This window comes from Olea europaea, unplaced genomic scaffold, assembly GCF_002742605.1.
Source record: "Olea europaea var. sylvestris unplaced genomic scaffold, O_europaea_v1 scaffold638, whole genome shotgun sequence".
NCBI lineage: Eukaryota > Viridiplantae > Streptophyta > Magnoliopsida > Lamiales > Oleaceae > Olea > Olea europaea.
In genome coordinates this window covers 36,108-56,345 of record NW_019264746.1, presented here as the reverse complement: position 1 = coordinate 56,345, position 20,238 = coordinate 36,108, and the positions used below count along the sequence as shown (strand labels likewise).

Below are 20,238 nucleotides of genomic sequence, written 5' to 3'. Positions count from 1 at the left end.
AAGAAGAAGAATGAAAACAGATCAAAAGTGCATTTCAAAGTAGAACATGTTGTCAAACATATTCTTCTTTATAAGACTACTATCGAGAGAAAGGAAAGACCACCAGTGATCCAACTCGTGATTCCCCCGCAATCGCTGTTAGAAGATGAAACTTATGCAGTTTGACCTAACTAACACCTAGAGAGGGATGAATAGGTATTTACGCAGAATTTAAACAAATTAATTAATAATTACAACAAGCCACAGTTATTAATTAGTCCAGATGAATTCAAATGCAATCTACCCTATATTGAATTGTCGCAGTATAATAAATTGCTAGAAATAAATAACACGGGATATTTGATGACAGAGAATACCCTTCGCGGGATTAAAAACTCCGGACCCAAGCCAGTATCAATCTACTATAAACAAATCAACTTACAATAATGCCAAATTCGACCAATATAAGTACTTTCTGACCCCCTAACTGTAATTTCCAAAGCTCTCTTGGATTGTGTGCTCCTGCACCAACTCCCGACTTTCTGATTTCATCTATCTCCTGTGGCTTCTCGAAAACTCCTTGTTCTCTGACAACTAGAACTCTAGTAACACTCCCTGATCTTCAACCATTGACGGATACTTTGGAAGTATAGATTTTTGCTGTTTGATTTATGGGTTTTGATGTTTTTCACTTGTGAGAATTGAGGATCAATGGATTGAAAGATGTAGGAATAGTGCATGTACTTTCTCACGATGATCAATCCAAAGTTTTTCATGAAGGGGCGATGTATTTATATAATACACGTTATGGGTAGTATGGTCTTGTTAAAATTCTTGAAAATCACAAATTAAGGTTTTTTTTAGTATACACTGTTACTCAAACGACAGCCCAGTGAAAAGCGAGTGATGGTGTTTCACTCGAGCGACGTCTTGACGATAAGCTAGCGATGTCCATTTTGTTTTTGTTGTTCGAACAGCATGTTGGCGGGAGGCAAGCAAAATTGCGGCTGCTCTTCTTTCCTTATTTTGAGCTTGAACTCTAACCTACGAAACACAACTATACAAAATTGCACCTATCTCCTTGACTTTTGCATATTTTCAATTTAGTACTTTCTGTTCACAGAATTGGAAATTACATTAAAACCTAACTAACTCCTCCTTCTGCATTCTACGACAAAACATTCTTTACATCAAAAATAACTAACAAGACTATCCAAACTGACTGACTCAATGACTCTTGCTTCGCCTTTATCAAACCTGTTCTCTGAAATCATAACTCACATACCAAGTGTAAAACCAAGTGAAATAGTAACATAAGTAAAAGCAATTAAATACAATTACAAATAAATACAAAATCATAATAGCTAGATTAAGACACAATATTAATGTAAGCTAAAGCACCAAAAAGAAAAAAAACATATCAATATTGCAAAACATTAAAACTTAATCTAGAAATGTATAAAAAAAATGTCAAATGTCAATATACCATCTACAACTACTCCCCATTTTCTTTTTTGTTGCAAATGACAAAGGGATCCACATAAACTAATCAAAAGTAGCGTCGTCGTCATCATTAGCATCGTCAGACTCATCGTCACCATCATAATCCCAATGTTTGCACATCCACCAAATTCCTCGCTGTACATAAGCAATTGTATCACGAAGGGTAAGGAACTTAGCTCAAAAGCAACTCTCAACTGTGTGAGCTCAACCATCCTACAAGTCGGCTGCTCGATGAGCATATACAGTTGACCTATAAGTGTAACCTATAGACCAAAGAGAATAGAAGCAAACTATCGAATGAAATCAGCAAGTGGAAGTTGAATAGAGGTAGAGAATGACAGAATATCAATAGAAACAGTAAGTTAGATGGAGGAATAGGGATATCAGTGGGATCACCCGAGAGTAGATCACCAATGGGATTAGCAGGCACTGTCGAATTAGCAGGCTCAGTAGGAGCAGAAGATGAAAGGGCATAGGATCAACTCTAGGATATAGTAACTTGACCTATAGGACGACTAATCTATCTCGAGACACCATCTGGAATGGCCCTAAGAGATGTAACCAGGTTATGAATCAAACATGCGTATGGAAGACCTATTATATGACCCGGCACTCTGAAGGTACATAAAATGCGGTGACAAATGAAAGTTAGAAGGTCAATAAAGTCACCATGCAATAGCGCATAAAGAAACATTACCTTCTCCATAGGCAAGGAAGAGGTGTGAGCCCGACCACAGATTTATGCACACAATGTGTAACAAAATCTGGCAGTCGGTAGAAAGAGATCCAGTACAGATCGAATCGAACCCCCTCCCAAAGGGCTGTTAAACAACGTCAATCGAATAAGAGAACCAGATACGAGAATACTAGCAAATAAATAAGGAAAGAGGGGACAAACGACGAGGGGAATATGCATAGCACTAAAAATAACATATGAAGTAATCTTAATAGTCGTATCCCTAAAGAAACCCCTAAAAGTGGACCTACTAATATCGTGAATATTTGCGTAGATTTTTTGAACTAAGAGACTAGGTGGAGGTGACAAATCCAACAGAAGGGGCTCCCAACCCCGTGAAGTGAATAGGCTACTAAATTGGGAGAGAGGTCCGAAAGGATTATTCACGCTCTACAAGAACGGGGCGGAATGATAACTGAGACCCGAAGACCTCTTGAGCAGTAAAAGAGATGAACCTAGACCTACTGTAAGCAGTCGATCCACCCGATGGCTGTACAGAAGTCCGAGCTCTCTTAGGTGCCATCTGCAACAAATAGGCAATCTAAGAAATCAAGAGTCGAAACTATAACCCTTGAAGACCACCTAATACATGATATGCATGAATGCACATAAAACAAGGCAATACAGTGCTAAAAAATACAAAAACAAGCAAAACAATGGAAAAATCGACACAATCATGCAAAACCATGCTAAAACTGACTAAGGAACACAAAACGATGCAATAGTAGTGGAAAGCAGGCAACCCTACGCAAAGTTGTGTAAAACACGCATAACAACCCACTAAAGTGCTGTGAGATAAGGGCGAAGACTGTGTAGTGCTTAGATGTTGATAATATGATGTCAAGATGCAGGGAACATGATAGCTAGACATGTGCCTGATGACGCGATGTCAAAACGTAGGGTTGCAACGTGTACAACATGTCATTGACTTGAAATCCAATGCAAATGAAGAGAATCATGACACAAGACGACTCAAACAAGATCATGGCACGGTGCATGAAGAGTGTGTGCAAATGTGTGGCCAAAAGTGTGAAAGCTCGTGGAAGAGGCAATACATCGAGCACTTTATAGGCATGTTGAAATCATGATATTCAAACAATAATGCAGACCAATCAATGCCATAAAACCGTCATCAATCTACAACCAAGTATTCCAACATCTAATCCTATCCAAGCCTCCTTCAAAAGCTTGAATAAAGGCAAAGAAAACCATAAGCCATATACAAGCAGTTCTACTTGTCATGAAAGGTGTCCCAAATTGAAGTCTTGTGTAATGAGTTGTGCAAATTTTAGTGCCAAAAAATGCAATCCGACATAAAGCATATGGTATTCATGTAAACCGAATGAAATGGTGGAAGAATCGAAAATCCCCAAAAATTGAAAAAAAAATGCAAAAATTAGGGTTTGGTGATTTACCTTCAAAATCTAATGAAATTCAGAAGTGAATGTAGAATGATAGAAATGGAGATGTTCACATGTCCAAATGATGAACTGATGCAAGGAGTTATAACGGACAGCAAAAAGTGTAGAGAGATTAGCTTAGAAAATGAAAAAAAAATGGGTAGCGAAGAATACTTTAAACTTGTTCATCACTTGAGTGAACTTCGAGTGAGAAGGATTATGTTTCTGTCACTCGAGTGAAGCTCTAGCGTTAGGCTAGTGAAAACATTTGACAAAAATAGCACCAATAATTGAACTTTTCGAAATATAGCACCATTTTTTAAAACATGTCATGCATTCCAACATATATCATTCCCAAAAATGCAATTCAATCACAAATAAGTCACTCAACGAATAGATATGTTGTCCCACACATACAGATCAAGTATAGACGAAGTGAATTGTACATATTATCCATGTGTGAAAAGTGTCACTAATCCCAAATAAACAAAATCTCTAAACCTTAAATTTGTGAGAAGGGACATGCAAAAATCACTGAAAAATAAGTGTATTCATCTACCAATGAAAGTCAAATTCTACACAACTAGGACCTATAAAACTCTATATACAATGTTTATGTTTCTTTCTCCTCGTATCTATAAGCACGATTTTTGTTTTTATTTTACTTTATTATTATCATTTTTTATTTATATGCAATCCCTTCTCCATTAAGTGACTGAAATGACCCTACCGTGAGCTTTGGGCCGATGACTTTGAAATCAGTTAACCATAGGGTACCAATTTACAAACCCCTCAGGCTTAATTGCTCGAGTCAAATAAGCTTCGAAAATGGGTAGAAGATTAATAGCAATGAGGAATATATTTCAAAATGTATACAACATGACTGTCATCCCAAATCTCTCACATGCGGTTAAGACTTATTCACAAAGGCATAGTGTATGCTGTGCAAACAATACATATACCAATTACGCCTCATAAACTCAAATCAAGTGATGGAAATATAGACCTATTCGTTTATTGAATGCATACTTGATTTCAAAATGCAATACCATGGATAACAAACACGATGCAGCAGTGTCAAAATCCCTCATTTTTCTTTTGTTTAATATTGAAATGAAATAGTCAAACAAACACAGGCAAATAAAAGAAGATATATATGCATCGAATGAAGTGAATGCAAGAATGGATGAATGTAATGTGGTATACATGCATGCTTCTAAGTACATGATCAATGAGACATACAGAGGCCAACTGCTTTTCTATGTGATTTAAATCTCAAGCCATCTAAGGGTTTGGTAAATAGGTCGACTAGCTGGTTTTCAATAAAGATGTGTTCAAAGGACACTACGACCGTCTCTACAAGCTCGCAAATGAAATGATGTCTAAAGTCAATGTATTTAGTCCAAGAGTTTTGATAGGATTTTTGGAAATATTGATAGCACTTGTGTTATCACAAAACACAGTCATTGTTTCTAACTAATACCATAATCGCTTAGCATTTGTTTCATCCAAAGCAACTGAGTGTAGCAACTACCTACAGCTATATATTTGACTTCGGTTGTGGATAGTGAAATAGAGTTTTGTTTTTACTTATCCAAACTACAAAATTGCTACCAATATAGAAAAAGCCTTCCGAAGTTCTTTTTCTGTCATCGACATTTCAAGCTCAATCAGCATCGGAGTAGCTGACAAGATCGAGATTAGAGTCCCTTGAGTATAGGATTCTATGATCTAAGGTACCATTTACATACCTAACGATGCGCCTAACTGTACTTAAGTGGGATTCCTTAGGATCGACCTGAAACCTTGCATATACTCCAACACTGAATGCTATGTCTAGTCTGCTAGTAGTAAGATAAAGTAAACTACCTATCATACTCCTGTATAGCGTGGGATCTACACTTCTGCCTATAGGATCATAACCTATATTAACACTCGTGTTCATGGGTGTCTTAGTGTGCTTCTTACTGTCTAGACCAAATCTATTGATAAGATTTTTAGCGTACTTTGATTGAGAAATGAACAACCCATCATCTATTTGCTTCACTTGGAGACCAAGAAAGTAACTTAGTTTCCCAACCATGCTCATTTCAAATTCTTGTTTTATGTATTTAGCAAATTCATGAGCAAGCAAGTCAATGGGAGAGCAAAAAATTATGTCATCGACATAAATCTGTGCAATGACGATGGTTTCTTCAATACATCTTATAAACAAAGTTCTGTTGGCACCACCTCTAGAGAAACTACGTTCTATGATATATGTTGTATGTCTATCATACCAAGCTCTAGGAGCTTATTTCGGACCATAAAAAGCTTTATTAAGTTTGAAGACATAGTGAAGAAACTTAGGATTGGTAAATCCTTTAAGTTATTCAATATATGCTTCTTCTTGAAGTATTCCATTCAAGAAAGCACCTTGGACATTCATTTGATAAAGCTTGAAACCTAAGGTATACGCAACAGCAAGGAGAATTTGAATGGATTCAAGACGCGCAGCTGGAGCAAATGTCTCATCAAAGTCAATACCTTCAACTTGAGTGTAAGTCAATTTTATTCTTAAACATACACTTGGTACCTATCATATTACAATTTACAGGCCTTAAGGACTAAATACCGCACATTATTTCTCTCAAACTGATTTATTTTCTCATGCATTGTATTGACCCAATATTCATCTCTAAGGGCTTTCTCAACTTTCTTAGGCTCAATCTAGGAAATATAGCTAGTGTAAGTCGGGTTGTTTAGAATCCTCTTGCGTAGTCTCATTTCTTCATCTAGATCCGCAATAATATTATCCTTAGGATGATTAGACTTGACTCTTGACGATGGTTCCCTAGTAGGTTTCGATTTGTCAATATGTGGTTGCTCCTTATCAGGAGTATCTAAGCCTTTAGGTGAGTGCGGGCTTCAGGAGTTGGTTGTTCTTTAAGTTCAGTAGTCATTGTCGAATCAACACATAACTTCGCCAATTTACCCAATTTCTCACACCCTCTCCCTCACTGATAACATCATCAATCACAACATTTATCGATTCCATAACAACTCGAGTGTGCGAATTGTATACATAATAGGGTCAACTGTTCCTAGAGTATCCTAGAAAGATTCCTTCATCACTCTTTGAATCAAACTTATCCAAGTTCCTTGGAGCGATTGGGGAAGGGAACTCATGCAAGATTCCCTCCTTTATACAAAAGTTTTTAAGGTTAGAGTTTTAAAACTCCTTTCCATGATCATTTCGAACCCTAGATACGGTAAGACTTTGTTCATTACTAAGTCTCTTGCACAAGGATTTAACCAGACTAGCTGCTTCAATTCTTTCTCTCAACAATTGAATTCATGTATACCTAGAGAAATTATCTACCACAACCAAGATATAGTGCTTACCTCCTAGACTCTCAGTCCTAGATGGTCCCATCAAGTCCACATCAAATAGTTCCAGAGGCTTGTTTGTCAAGATTTTAGAGGTTTGTTTATGATGTACCCTAAGTTGTTTACCTTGTTGACATGGTCCACACACGACATCGTCAATTGGTTCAAGTTTGGGTAGGCCATCAACACGTTCCCTTTTGGTTAATTTCGACAAACTTTTATAGTTTAGATGATCTAGTCTTTGATGCCAAAGTTCAGTCACATCAATCTTAGCAGTGTTACACATATAGTTGGAATTCGGAAGAACTCCATAGCAATTGCCAGAATTTCTAACTCCTTCAAGGACAACATCACCTGAAGGGTCAGAAACAGTACACATTTTCTGGACATAACTTACCTTGTAATTAGCATCACAAGTTTTGTTTATGCTCAACAAATTTAGAATTGAGACGTTCCACATAAAGCACCTTGGATATAGTAGGCAATCCAGATATGTGGATAGTACATTTACCAAGGATAGGTGCAGTAGCCCCGTCTCCAAAGGTAACCATACCACCATTACACTTATCAAGAGTAGATAACAAGGCCTTATTTCCATATATATGTCCAGAACAAGCATTATCTAGGTACCACATAGAGTTATTTTGAGCCTTATATGCAACATGGGCAACAAAGTAATTCAGTTTCACATTACTCTTAGCGAGATAACTTTTCTTAACCTAAACCTTCCTAGAAGTTGAGGTAACCCTGGTCAATTTAGTCAGCATCTCTGTCAAGTGACTAACCTAATTCAATAGGAAGTTAACCCAATTGGGAATATCCTGATCTCTATCTTTATTCTTGAGTTTATGACACCTAGGCTTCGTATGTCCTAGAGCACTAAGTTATGATAGGTAGGAATACACCTAGGTTCAAAACTACGTGATTGCTAATAATGGTTTTTAGGCTTGGTAGTCCTGTGTGTTTTAGAGATCTTCTGTCCTACGATACCCTGACCCTTGAGAAGTTGGAGCCAAGGACGATTGTGGTCTTGGATGTACTAGCATCACAGTTATCACTCTTAACATATCCTAGGCCTAGCCTATCTCCAGCAGGCTTATTCATCCCTAACTAGTTATCGAGTTTTTTAGTCCTGCTCAAGAAAGACTGGAGTTGTCTCCAGGTCACTTGTTAGAGTTTTCACCTTATCTTCCAACTTCACATTGACACATCTCAACTTACTCAGGTTTTTGGATGAATTCTGAAAATCACTTGCGAATCTCTCTTTTTCTCTCTTAAGTTCATCTACCTTCTTCAATAAGGCTTTATTAACCTTCTTAATCTTAAGAATCTGCTTAAACAACAATTAATAAGCCTTATAAATATTAGTCCCATTCTCAGAGTCTTCTTCAGAATTCTCACTTCATTCATCATCCTCAACTTTCTCCTTGCTTGATTCACACTTAGTACTAGATATGAAAGTCATATAATTCCTTTTACCCTTATTACTAGATGACTCACTCTATTTACTAGAGTTTGTTTCATCATCGGTTAGTGACACTACCCATGCCTTGCCCTTTCTTTTCTTCAAGTTCTTCTTATAACTGGGACATTCGTTCCTATAGTGACCAAACCCCTAACACTCTATGACATCTAACTGAATGGGTTTTATCACTGGAACTCTTACTACCAACCTTTTCATGCTTGTCTTTTAGAAGTCTACTAGGGATTTTCTTTTTTCTTTCATGAGGTTTTCTCCTTGTTTCTAAGGACTTTTTAAAACTTCTTAACAAAGTAAGCTATTTCCTTATCCCAAAGTGACTCAGTATCAATTGACTTGGACTCCTTTTCCTCAAGATGTTTAAGGCAATTGACTTGTTTTTCTTTGACTGTGATATGGTGAGTTCATAGGTTTGAATGGATCCTACAAGTTCTTCAATCGTGACTATATCTAAGTCCTTATTCTCTTCAATAGCCACGACCTTGGTTCTAAACCTCTCTGGCAAATATCTGAGGACTTTTCAAATAATCTTGGATTTGAGTATCTTTTCACGTAGGTTAAAGCCAGTGTTTACTATGTCATTCAACATAGCATAAAACTCATCAAAAGATTCATATTCCTTTATTTTGATTTTTTTATACCTAGAAGTCAACATCTGTAGCTTAGAGCTTTTAACAATTTTGGATCCCTCGTGCATGGTCTCCAAAATGTCCCAAATCTCTATAAAGGTCTTACATATTGACGCTCTCATGAATTTCTCAGGAGACACAGCCATTAACAATGCATGAAATCATTTACTGTTCCGATTGCACTTAGCTAATCCATCCTTAGTCCAAAGTAAAATGTTTGTGGGATAGCTACACCTGACAAAATAGTAGAGGAGGTGGACCAACTATTTTGCACACTAACCCAAACATACTCATCTAGGGACTTTAGAAATGCTCTTATTCTAGTTTCTAGTATGCATAGTTGCTTCTTATAAAAAAAAAATGGAGGCATAGACAGAGACTGATTCATTTAGATCAAATTTAGGCCATGAATCGAATTTAAGCTCTGATATCACTTGAAAGTTATGTAGTTTGACCTAACTAACACCTAGAGAGAGATGAATAGGTGTTTACGCTGAATTTAAACAAATTTTGATAATTGCAACAAGTCACAATTATTAATTAGTCCAGATGAATTCACATGTAATCTATCTTATGTTGAATTACCACAGTATAATAAATTGCTGAAAAATAAATAACATGGGATATTTGATGACGGAGAATGCTCCTCGTGGGATTAAAAACTTCGAGCCCGAGCTAGTATGAATCCACTATAAACAAATCAACTTACAATACTGCCAGAATTGACCAACACAAGTAGTTTTTGACTTTCCGACTGTAATTTCCAAAGCCCTCCTAGATTGCGTGCTCCTGCACCAATTCCTGACTTTCTGATTTTGTCTATCTCCTGTGAATTCTTAAAAACTCCTTGTTCTCCAAAAATCGGAACTTCGGTCACCTTCCTTGATCTTCAACCTTTGACAAATAATCTGAAAGTATGGATTTTTGGTGCTTGATTTATGGGTTTTGATGTTTTTCACTTGTGACACTCAATGATCAATGGATTGAAAGATGTAAGAATAGTGTATATATTTTCTTAGAATGGTCAATCGAAAGTCTTTTGTGAAGCAGCATAGGTATTAATATAATGGACATTTTGGGTAGTAAGGTCCTACTAAAATTCTTGAAAATCGTAAATTAGAAAATTTTAGTATACACTGTCACTCGAGGGACAACCCAGTGAAAGGAGAGCTACATCCTGGCGACAAGCTAGCGACGTTTATTCTGTTTTTGTCACTCGAGCAGTGTGTTGGTGAGAAGCAAGGGAAATTAAGGCAGCTCTTCTTTCCTTATTTCGAGCTTGAACCCTAACCTACCTAACACAATTATACAAAATTGCACCTACCTCCTTGACTTTTACATATTTTCAATTTGGTCATATTTGTTCACAGAATTACCAATTACATTAAAACCTAATAGAAGGCGGTCCTATTACGTCATTCGCTATTGATCACGACCATTACCACAGTTCATATTTTGTTTTGTTAAGCAAGACTAATTGAGCAAGTGGTTTTTTTCATTGATAGACGATAATGGAAATTGATGAAAACATGAAAATCACTACCATTGACAAGTGCAGTTCACATGCCAATATGAAGGGAAAAATTGAATGATCGTGTATTTTGCATGCATCGTTCTTTCAACGAGCTATGTTTTGTGACCAGCACAACGTAGTGCAACTTAAGATCTAAATTTGGGTTTATATGATGAATGTAGACATATATTTATGCCCAATTAAAGTTCGTTCAATGAAGATACTAAATAGGATTGCAAAATCCATGTGTATGGAAGAAGATAATCTTTCACGAGACATGGATATTCCTAGTCATTTTATACGTTGGCTAGAGATGGATTAAAGTTATTTATTTAGCGGACGATATGATCAAATTTTATATAATGATATGAATATTATATTGCTAAGCTAAGTTCTAGGTAAGTCCTATCCAGAATTGTGGATTATTGTATGTATAACATTCTCAATTAAAGTGTGCATACATCCCAGGTTTGTGGGAGGTAGCATTTTTTTTTTAAATTAGAATGTCAAGACATTCGAGAATATTTGAAATGATAACCTGCACTGTAGTGAATACCTTGTTAAACTAATATGTGCGTGATGTTGAAATTGGATATCCAATACAAGGATTCAAGATTTACTAGTAAATTTGTTTTACCATTGAGAGTAGTTATTTCGTGAAAATCCTCCCGACAACTTGAAAATTGAAATAAATTAGGACTTTTAATAAAGTTAGAAGGAAGCATATGGCTTCAAAGATTTTGGAAGGTTTTCTAATTGGTGATAATTTGTGCATGTTATATCAGTTGATTGAGATAGCTAGCTACAAATGGAATAGCATAGAATGATGTGTGTAGTTGTAAGTCCCAACATATATCGTAGATAATACCATTCTACAATTAATCTTGAATGGAACAATACTAATTGTTTTATCGAATAATAACCTATTGGTTCCGTCTATAAACGGGTTATTTAGAGAGAATAAACTGCACATTGAGAAAAATGGTTGTTAAGCCTAAACTAATGGGTCAGCTTAATGAAAACCTAACATGACGACTGGAGATCCCATGAACTAGGTTATATAGTAAAACTAGTTATGATTGACTCGATAAGTAGCACTTTAGTGTTTTAACTCCTCCCCATTTCTATGATACAAACAAGTGCTGCCTACTAAAGATTGTTTAGGATAGGTTATGCTTTTATTGATAACTATATCTTGTAAACAGTATAAGTGGAGTATCGCAGGTGATGCGAACCTGCATAGCAACAAACACTACCGAACCCACAGGATATTGAACCGGATCCCAAGAAAGCCAAAAACAAGGTTCTGGACCCGACTCACGATATTGGAACCAAGCAACCCAACAAGAAATGCGCTGTGAAGAATCTCTTGATTACGCAACACGATAAATCTTACCTAATTTTATGGACCTGACACAATAATTACGAACCAAACAACCAACACAGTCACATGGACATGCCGACCTTTTGATTACAAATAATTATAAAATCCCAACCCCATTTTTGAATGCCATAAGAATATTAATTCTTGATAAGTTCAGTTTGTCCCATCCAAAACAATAATTTTGAAGCTTCAAGCCTTAAGAGAGAAATCTCTATTTTTTCATTAATAATCCATGGTTTTCTAATACAATGAAAAATAAATAACCTATTTATAAGAAAACCTAGAAAGTAGTTTGAAAAGGAATAAAACTCTAAAAATATAAAAGTTACCAAAATTAAGAATTCTAGACAAAATAAAACTCCTAAAAATATAGAAATTACCAAAAATTAAGAATCCTAACTAAAATAAAAGTCTCAGAAGAATAGAAAATTTTTGCCTCCATTAGATCACATCATCCTGTCTCTTTGAAAGGATTCGACCTCGAATCCAGACCCAAGTTGTAGCCCTTATCTCCAATCAATGGAAGAACATGAAATGGTATGTCTCCTCTTGGATGTAATTTAGACCTCTTTTGAACACGAACCCGTCGCCTTCGGTTGTGAACCCAATCACCTTTACTTGGATCAAAGTGTGCTTGCCTCAACTCCTTAATCTTGCAAGTTTGGAATGCTCCAATAGCAACTCCATCTGATGAATATCCATGCATTTTCCTTGCTTTACTTAACCCATGCACTTATGACAATATCACTTCCAATGTACCAATGTCGCCTTTTCGATCATCTACTTCACTCAGCTCTCAGCATATGAAATCTTTCCTATGCCTTTGAAACTCCTTTGTCTCCTCGAGAATCACAAAATCAATTTCTGGCAAACGAGAAATCCAATTGAAGCTCAATTCCTGGATCGGTTGGTATTCCAATAGGATTGTGTTCTGGAATCAAGTTTTCGACAACTTGCAAAACAGAATTAACAAAACTAGGGAGGGAATTGTTAGTTTTCAACATGGTCTCCTCAATTTCAAGCTTCCTTTCAATTAAACTCACTTCCAACTCCTCATTCCCTTACGAAGACTCTTTTTCATTTTCTTTCTACAGATCTCTTTCCCTTTTGGATTTTCACTCTCAATTTCTTTTTACTCTCTTGTGGTCTTTCTCCTTTTACCTCACAACTAACCACCTCACAATTTTCTCTCTTACCCTTTTGTTCCTCCATGTGAGTTTTCTAAGAGTTAATTAGGTCACGAATCTCTGAGTGTTCACGCTTATAATCCAACTTAGTCCTGCTAGATGTATGATCAACATGCTTCACAAACAGTGTTTTCTCTCCCATTGAATATCCAACTCCACTATATTAGGCGCATATCGCTTCCTCATTATAGTCCTTAATTTTCATCCTAAGTTTCAATACGCCTCTCTCTATTCCTCCACCTAGATTTTGTCAAATGATCCCACTAAGTAATTGCATAATCCACAAAAGTGTTCACAGCTAACTTTAATTTTCTCTCCCCGAACTAATCATGGCAATCAAACACTAATTCTACCTGTTCTTCCCATGCCAAGTATGCCTCAGGATCGTTCCTACCCTTGTGTAATTGGTATCCTTTCATGTCCCAATCTCCCATCAACACTGTTTCCAACAAAATATCTACACCGCCCTTCAATCCTATCTCCCATATCCTCCAATAATCTCTTCAACCGCCGAAACAACCTTCCAGACATTTTGGATTGAATTCCAATTGGGTTGTGTGACTCAAGGACTCAAAGAAAATTGAACAGGACAACTTGATTTGGAAATTTTTTATAAATTTAAGAAAGTGGTTCTTGAATTGGAATTTGACCTGACAAAAATAGAATTTGATTCAAAGGAATAGTCAACAATTCTTTTTTTTTTTGGGTTCTGTACAGATGAACAATATTTTTTTACTCTTGGGATAGAAAAATCAACAACGACTCTTACGAAATAAACGGAAGTTGAATTGGACGCAAATTGAATCCAAAAACAACTTTTGAAATTTTTTTGGAACTTTTTAGATTAAAGACTCTAAATAAAATATGGAACACGAAGAAAATTAACGAACACAAAACAAAGACTCGATAAGAATTAAAAGGGGTATAACCTTGGATTGGAGTCTAGGCTTTGATACCAAATGATACGAACCCGCGTAGCAACGAACACTATTGAACCCACAGAATATTGAACCGGATCCCAATAAAGCCAAAAACAAGGTTTTGGACTCAACCCACAATATTGGAACCAAGCAATCCAAAAAGAATGGCACTGTGAAGGATCTCTTGATCACGCAACACGATGAATCTCTCCCGATTTTGTGGATCTGACCCAATAATTATGAACCAAATAACCAACACAATCACATGGACATGCTGACCTTTTGATTGCAAATAATTATAAAATCACAACCCCATTTTTGAATGCCACAAGAATATTAATTCTTGGTAAGTTTGGTTTGTCCCATCTAGAAAAATAATTTTCAAGCTTTAAGCCTCGAGAGAGAAATCTCTATTTTTTTTCATTAATATTCCATGATTTTCTAATACAATGAAAAATAAATAACCTATTTATAAGAAAACCTAGAAAATAGTTTGAAAAGGAATAAAACTCTAAAAATATAAAACTTACCAAAATTAAAAACTCTAGACAAAATAAAACTCCTAAGAAGATCGAAATTACCAAAAATTAAGAATCCTAACTAAAATAAAAGTCTCAGAAGAATAGGAAAAAATTTCCTCCCCTTTGATCACATCATCATGCTACTCTTTAAAGAACACCACCTATATGAGTGCGCACTTGGCTAGTTCTATGAGAACTTTACTTAAGCGAATTCACTAGCACACTTGCAAAACCAAGAAGGTTCAAAGTTCAAATAATGAATATAATAGAGAAAGAAAGTTTAATATGAGATATAGTGTGTTTGATCTATTGTATACACTTACAATAACGGTCGAAAATCCAAAATGTTGCATTGACTGATTAACCAAGTAAGTCTGATAGATTTTTACTAAGGAAGGTTCAAAGCGCAGCTACCAATCTTGATACATTATATTTCAATTTTCTCTTCTTCGTCTTCCTTGTTTCGAGTCGACTTCTTCCATTCATGTGGAAGATTTTTTTTAAGCAAATACCACTAGTGTGGTTTATTATATAACATAAAAAACGAGAATACACATAAAGGAGGGGGACATAGACCTGACCTCCAGTAAGTAAAAAAAATTATAAATGCCTCAAATGAAGCGCAGATAACAATAAATGAAACGTGAACCAAAACTAATGAAGGTTACTTAAGGATACTCCCAAGGATAAATTTTCGAGTGATAGTACATAGACATTGACCGAGTCATGCGTCTGGTTTGAAAAATTTCCAGATGTAGTAGTCTGTATAACCAGGCTCGCTTACTGGAGAAGGGTCCCTCCTAGGGAAGGACTCGTTTAGGTGAAAATTGCTGTCTGAGCGATGGCATACTGAATATTGGGCAAAAAGCAGGTGCGACTAATCTCATGGTGGTGTTCACATGTGAGAGTGACTCATTAACTGAAGGTACAATTGCCTTAATATTCTCCTCGCAATCTCCGAGACCTTTGCCGTCCATGTCACTCTGAATTTGAGCATCCACTTTATCCTGTCTAGGCATGATGGTAGGGCTAGGTGATGATTTGTCATTGAAGAGCTTGCCAACTAGGTCATCAATGGCATCCCTCATTGCAGCTCCCATCTTGATGATATGGGTCTTCTTGAAGTGGTTGATCAACATCTGTTTTGCCTGAGGCCTAGCCTTCAGGCCTCTCAATGTGTCGTCGGCACCTGACATCTGTGGTGAATGAAAGACCTAGAAATCAATTTCAATAGGAGCCTCTGAAGTAGGTTCAACAAGAGGCTGATCAATAGGTGCTACCTCTGTCGAAATGTAAGCAGTAGCTACTGTACTGACAACTAGCAGAATCATAACAATAGGAGGAGCCATTGAAGGAGTAAATGATTGATTCTGAGTAAGAGTCTGATAAGCATCTGTGCTAATAACTGTGGAAGCTATAATTGGCAAAGGAATCACAGAAGGAATGATTGACTGAGACTCAATATGTGTAGAAGGCACAACAGTAGGATCAACAGTGGTAGCTGGTGGCGGTATAGAAGAGTCCCCTGAAGTGCTAGCATAATGATGTTTCCCCTGATCTCTCTTAACTGGTATACATCTTTGGCGAGGCTCCACAACTATCTCCTTTCCCTTACCCTTTTCCTTGGTCTATTGAAGAGGTATAGGAGCGAGGTTAGTATGGGGTGGTACAATAGGTAGTGGTTGTGCAAGGCGTGATCCAGTCATACAATTCTCATTAGTGTGTCCAAAATGTCTGCACATGAAACAATAATATGGTATCTTGTCATATAAGATAGTCTGCCAGTAACCACCCCTTTTCTTCCTCTCAATCCATATCCTGTCGGGTGGCTTAAAATCAAGATCAACCTCAATATATACTCGTACCTCACTAGGTCACGCGTAAATCAGATGTAGCCTCATCAATACGGAGCGGAAGTCCAATAACCTTAGATATAGCAAACAAACTGCTCTTTGCCCTAAAGTGGATGTGCAGTAGTAGGAATGAAACCCGGACAAGGACAATGGGGGTCTCATGCTGAGGGCTGAAACTAGGTATCCATTTGGTTACTCTTATAGGGCATTCGTCAATGTACCAGGTGGGCTTAAGGAATAAACGCGAATAATCATCCTTGTGTGCCAAGTGAATCAAAATATGATAAGCATCAATCAACCATATCATAGAATCACCGTGAAATCCAAAGCACATAAAACTATCGCGTACCTTAATCATAGAAGGCTTGCGATGAGAGAATTTGCCAACAAGTGTAAACTTGTATGGCGCAGAAAGGTGCTCCTCCTCCTCCTCCTCCTCTGTAAATAAGACTGCGGGCTCACCATTATGCATGAACGGTTCTTTAGAGACCAACCTGTGATCAGTGGAAGATTGTTGAAATTAATGGTTAAATTATAATATTTAAATTTGTGAATTGTAAAAGTCTCAAATGGATTTGATTACTAGACACAACTCTTCAAATGCAAATAGTGCATATCAAAGAGTTGTTTTGAACAGGTGTGGCATTTTAATAAGTTTCGATCTAGACCATCAATTTTAAAATAATGTAATTTGATGGTTGGAAATAATTTTGCCAAAAGATGCAATCGTTCGAAGAGGCACATACAAATCTAAATTATTTTAAAACAATTTCCATATTATTTTTGAGTTTCATGTTCAACATGTAGTATCCATATCTTTCATTCTAAAAGAGTATAGAAAAGCATTGATTAGCCCCACAAAATTAATATTGTACTATATTAATTTTGGAAGAAGCATTGTACCTTAGGAGACAGATGTCTAGTGCAGAGGGCGAAATCCGTCTTAAGACGATTTGCATTCGCATACCTTGCTTCATTTTATCTCCTTTGATTTCTACATTTTCTAAGTTTGAATAAGTGGTGATTTGCTCATTATTATGCATGTACTATGATTCGGTAAGTCGTTACTCTAGTATTTACATGCACATGTATCTCGCTTCATTTTATCTCCTTTCAATTGGTTAACTGGTTATGTTTCCAGTTTGTGATCTTGGATTTAACAACCTAAGTCCAAAATTCATTCGACTTTCTTTTTATCAATATAACTAACCCAAAAATAATGATCATCATGACTATTGTGCTCAAGAATTATCACAATTTCACATGGACATGTAGCGTAATAAAATAAAAGGCGGCATTTCCCAATCTCAATTAATGAATCATAAACATTTCTATAAGAATAATTATCTAGCAAGTTTATCCAACTCACATGCAAACACACAGATAACAAGATTTTTTCCCTTCGCTTTTTTGGATTTGTCCTAATTTTTCAATTTTTATTATTTTTTTATTTTTTTATTAAATTTTGCATTTTTTTTATATTTTCAATATCTAAAAAAGCAAATAACATCACACACAAACAAACATTGCACGAATAACGATATTACATCTCTAAACTTTAGTGCACATTGTCATCGATATGAGCAAATAAATAAGCCTAAAGAATTATAGCAATACTCACAGTGTAATAGGATAATGCCTTTCCTGTATATAGCACTTAGTACTCTATCTTCCTCTAGTCTCGTTTGCTTTTTCCGAATATTTCAATTAGGATCATGCTCTTGGTATATTGTGGTGTCCAACATGGTGTCCAAAATGGACAACCGACACCTCGATATTGGCCGAAGTGCCGGTGGGCCCCGGCGTGGCAGGCACCTCGACCAATGTCGAGGTATCGAGTGTCCATTTTGAACATCATGTTGGATACCACAATGTACCCCAAGCATGGTTGTTTCAATTATATCGAAAATGTACATAAACATAATTAGCTATAAAGCATCCAGTTGAAATCACAAGATAGTTTAGATTAATTAACTTTTATGACTCGCCTACAATAAAGAGTGATTTCAAGAATGCGGGGGAATGATGTGTAAAATGTGATTTTTATGCAGCTTCTTAGGCCAATGACTTGTGTAACCTGTTTAAAGACCTTAGACTAGACCTTTACTAAAATAACTGTAGGGCCAAATTCCAGCAAACACCAAGGTAATCTGGGCTCAGTTTCACCAAGAAAGTCGACACCGCCAACAGGTTGAGACAACTCCAAACCACCACCACCAAGTTCCCACTTCCGGTTGCTATTAGTTGGACAAGATGAAAAACAATAATATGTCAACTTGAAATGAACCACAAGGATCACATAGAAGAGGAGAAATTGAGAGGAGAGTATCACAGAGAGAGGTTGGGCATTCTTCATATGGAGGCCGAGAAGAAGGCCAAGAATATAAGCCAAGCAAATAACCAAACAAGGTAAGTTAGGTTAGGGTTATTTAGTGGACCAAACAAGGCTCGACTCAAAAATAATGAGCTTCAAATTAATATCATAGCCCTCCAAGGAAATGGGACGAGCCGTGAGCAACACTATTAACAATAGGTTGCTTCTAAAGATCCATAGGAATGTGGATTGGGTTGTCTCGATAATTGTGTCAATATACTAATCAATCATATGACCAAAGCCGATTGATAATAGAATCGGGGTTACATCATAGCCCGGAAGGTCGTTTGACAACAAATTGTCTAACAATAACTTTAGTAAATTTTTATTTTCAATTTTAATTTTACTTTTATATCATTGTTATTATATTTCTGTTTATTAAATCCAAATGCAAATCTACTCCCGAATGCAATATAATCTGACTGATGCGAATAAAATATGAAAAAGAACACAATATCTGTTGCCTCCCATCTATAGAACCTCAATTTTTTTTGCAATAATATTAATATTTTCACGAGAATTGGAATAAGGTTCTGAAGGTTTGCTTAGCTTGCATTTGTTGACTTTGCACCATTTTTATTTATTTATTTATTATTATTATTTTTTATTTTTTTTGCTTATCCTCTAAAATTTGACTTTGTCCTTCTTAAAATAATATGACTTGCCCATAACCTTGACTCGATGTCAACTGTGCATAATTCAATTTTTTCATCAACTTTAATCACAAAATCAACTTTAGAGCACTCATTGCGTCGAAGTATTACATGATACGTTGAACTTCATTGACTGCACTCTTTGTTTTTTCTAACATTAGGATAAACTCCTCATTTCCATATGATCTTCTTCTTTAGTATAGTTGGTGTTTCCTCTGGTTGGACGATCGGACTATCATCTAATATCTCGCACAAGTGTACAAGGACATTTTAATGGAAGTCTTCCTCTCTTGTTGTGGTTGTTGTAAGCTAGGTAGAGGTGATTCCCATAATTCTCCTAACAATTCATGCTTGCTAATGACTGCTAGAAAAAAAAATTAAAAAAAAAAAAAAATCCCACGGGTAGGTCACCCTCATTAATTTCTGGTTTTGGGAGAGTAGTCCCACATGCAAATTACCCTCATCAAGTTCGGCAAATGCATTAAATTTAGCCATATTAAACTCGTTGCTTGACAAAGAAATCTCCCATGAGCATGACATCAATTTCTGCGCATGGATCATATCATGCCATGGAGAAGAAACTTTCCCACAAGCATGTCACCAACATCAAATTTTGCGATTGCATCATATTTCGCTTTATATTAGTTCGTTGCTTGACAGAGAAATATCCCAAAAACACATCGTGCTCATCAATTTCTGCACGTGAATCATATCTTGTCATGACGATGACATCTCTC

General features: G+C 36.3%; 1 protein-coding gene across 1 annotated transcript; it reads right to left on the bottom strand.

Annotated features, from left to right (window-relative positions):
• Positions 1-5,284: 5,284 nt before the first annotated feature.
• On the bottom strand, positions 5,285-6,655 carry LOC111389996 (uncharacterized mitochondrial protein AtMg00810-like). Its single transcript, XM_023014983.1, has 4 exons — positions 6,593-6,655; positions 6,213-6,327; positions 6,034-6,114; positions 5,285-5,910 (listed from the first exon to the last, which is right to left on the bottom strand). Exons 1-4 carry the CDS (start codon positions 6,653-6,655, stop codon positions 5,285-5,287), a joined length of 885 nt encoding a protein of 294 aa, XP_022870751.1.
• Between the last annotated feature and the right edge of the window lie 13,583 nt (positions 6,656-20,238).

Coding starts and splice junctions, on each gene's coding strand:
- LOC111389996 (XM_023014983.1), bottom strand. CDS start 6,655: ATGGAATCGATAAATGTTGTGATTGATGATGTTATCAGTGAGGGAGAG. Junction 6,328..6,592: donor GAGAGGGTGTGAGAAATTGG/GTAAATTGGCGA, acceptor TATATTTCCTAG/ATTGAGCCTAAGAAAGTTGA. Junction 6,115..6,212: donor GTATTTAGTCCTTAAGGCCT/GTAAATTGTAAT, acceptor CATTTGCTCCAG/CTGCGCGTCTTGAATCCATT.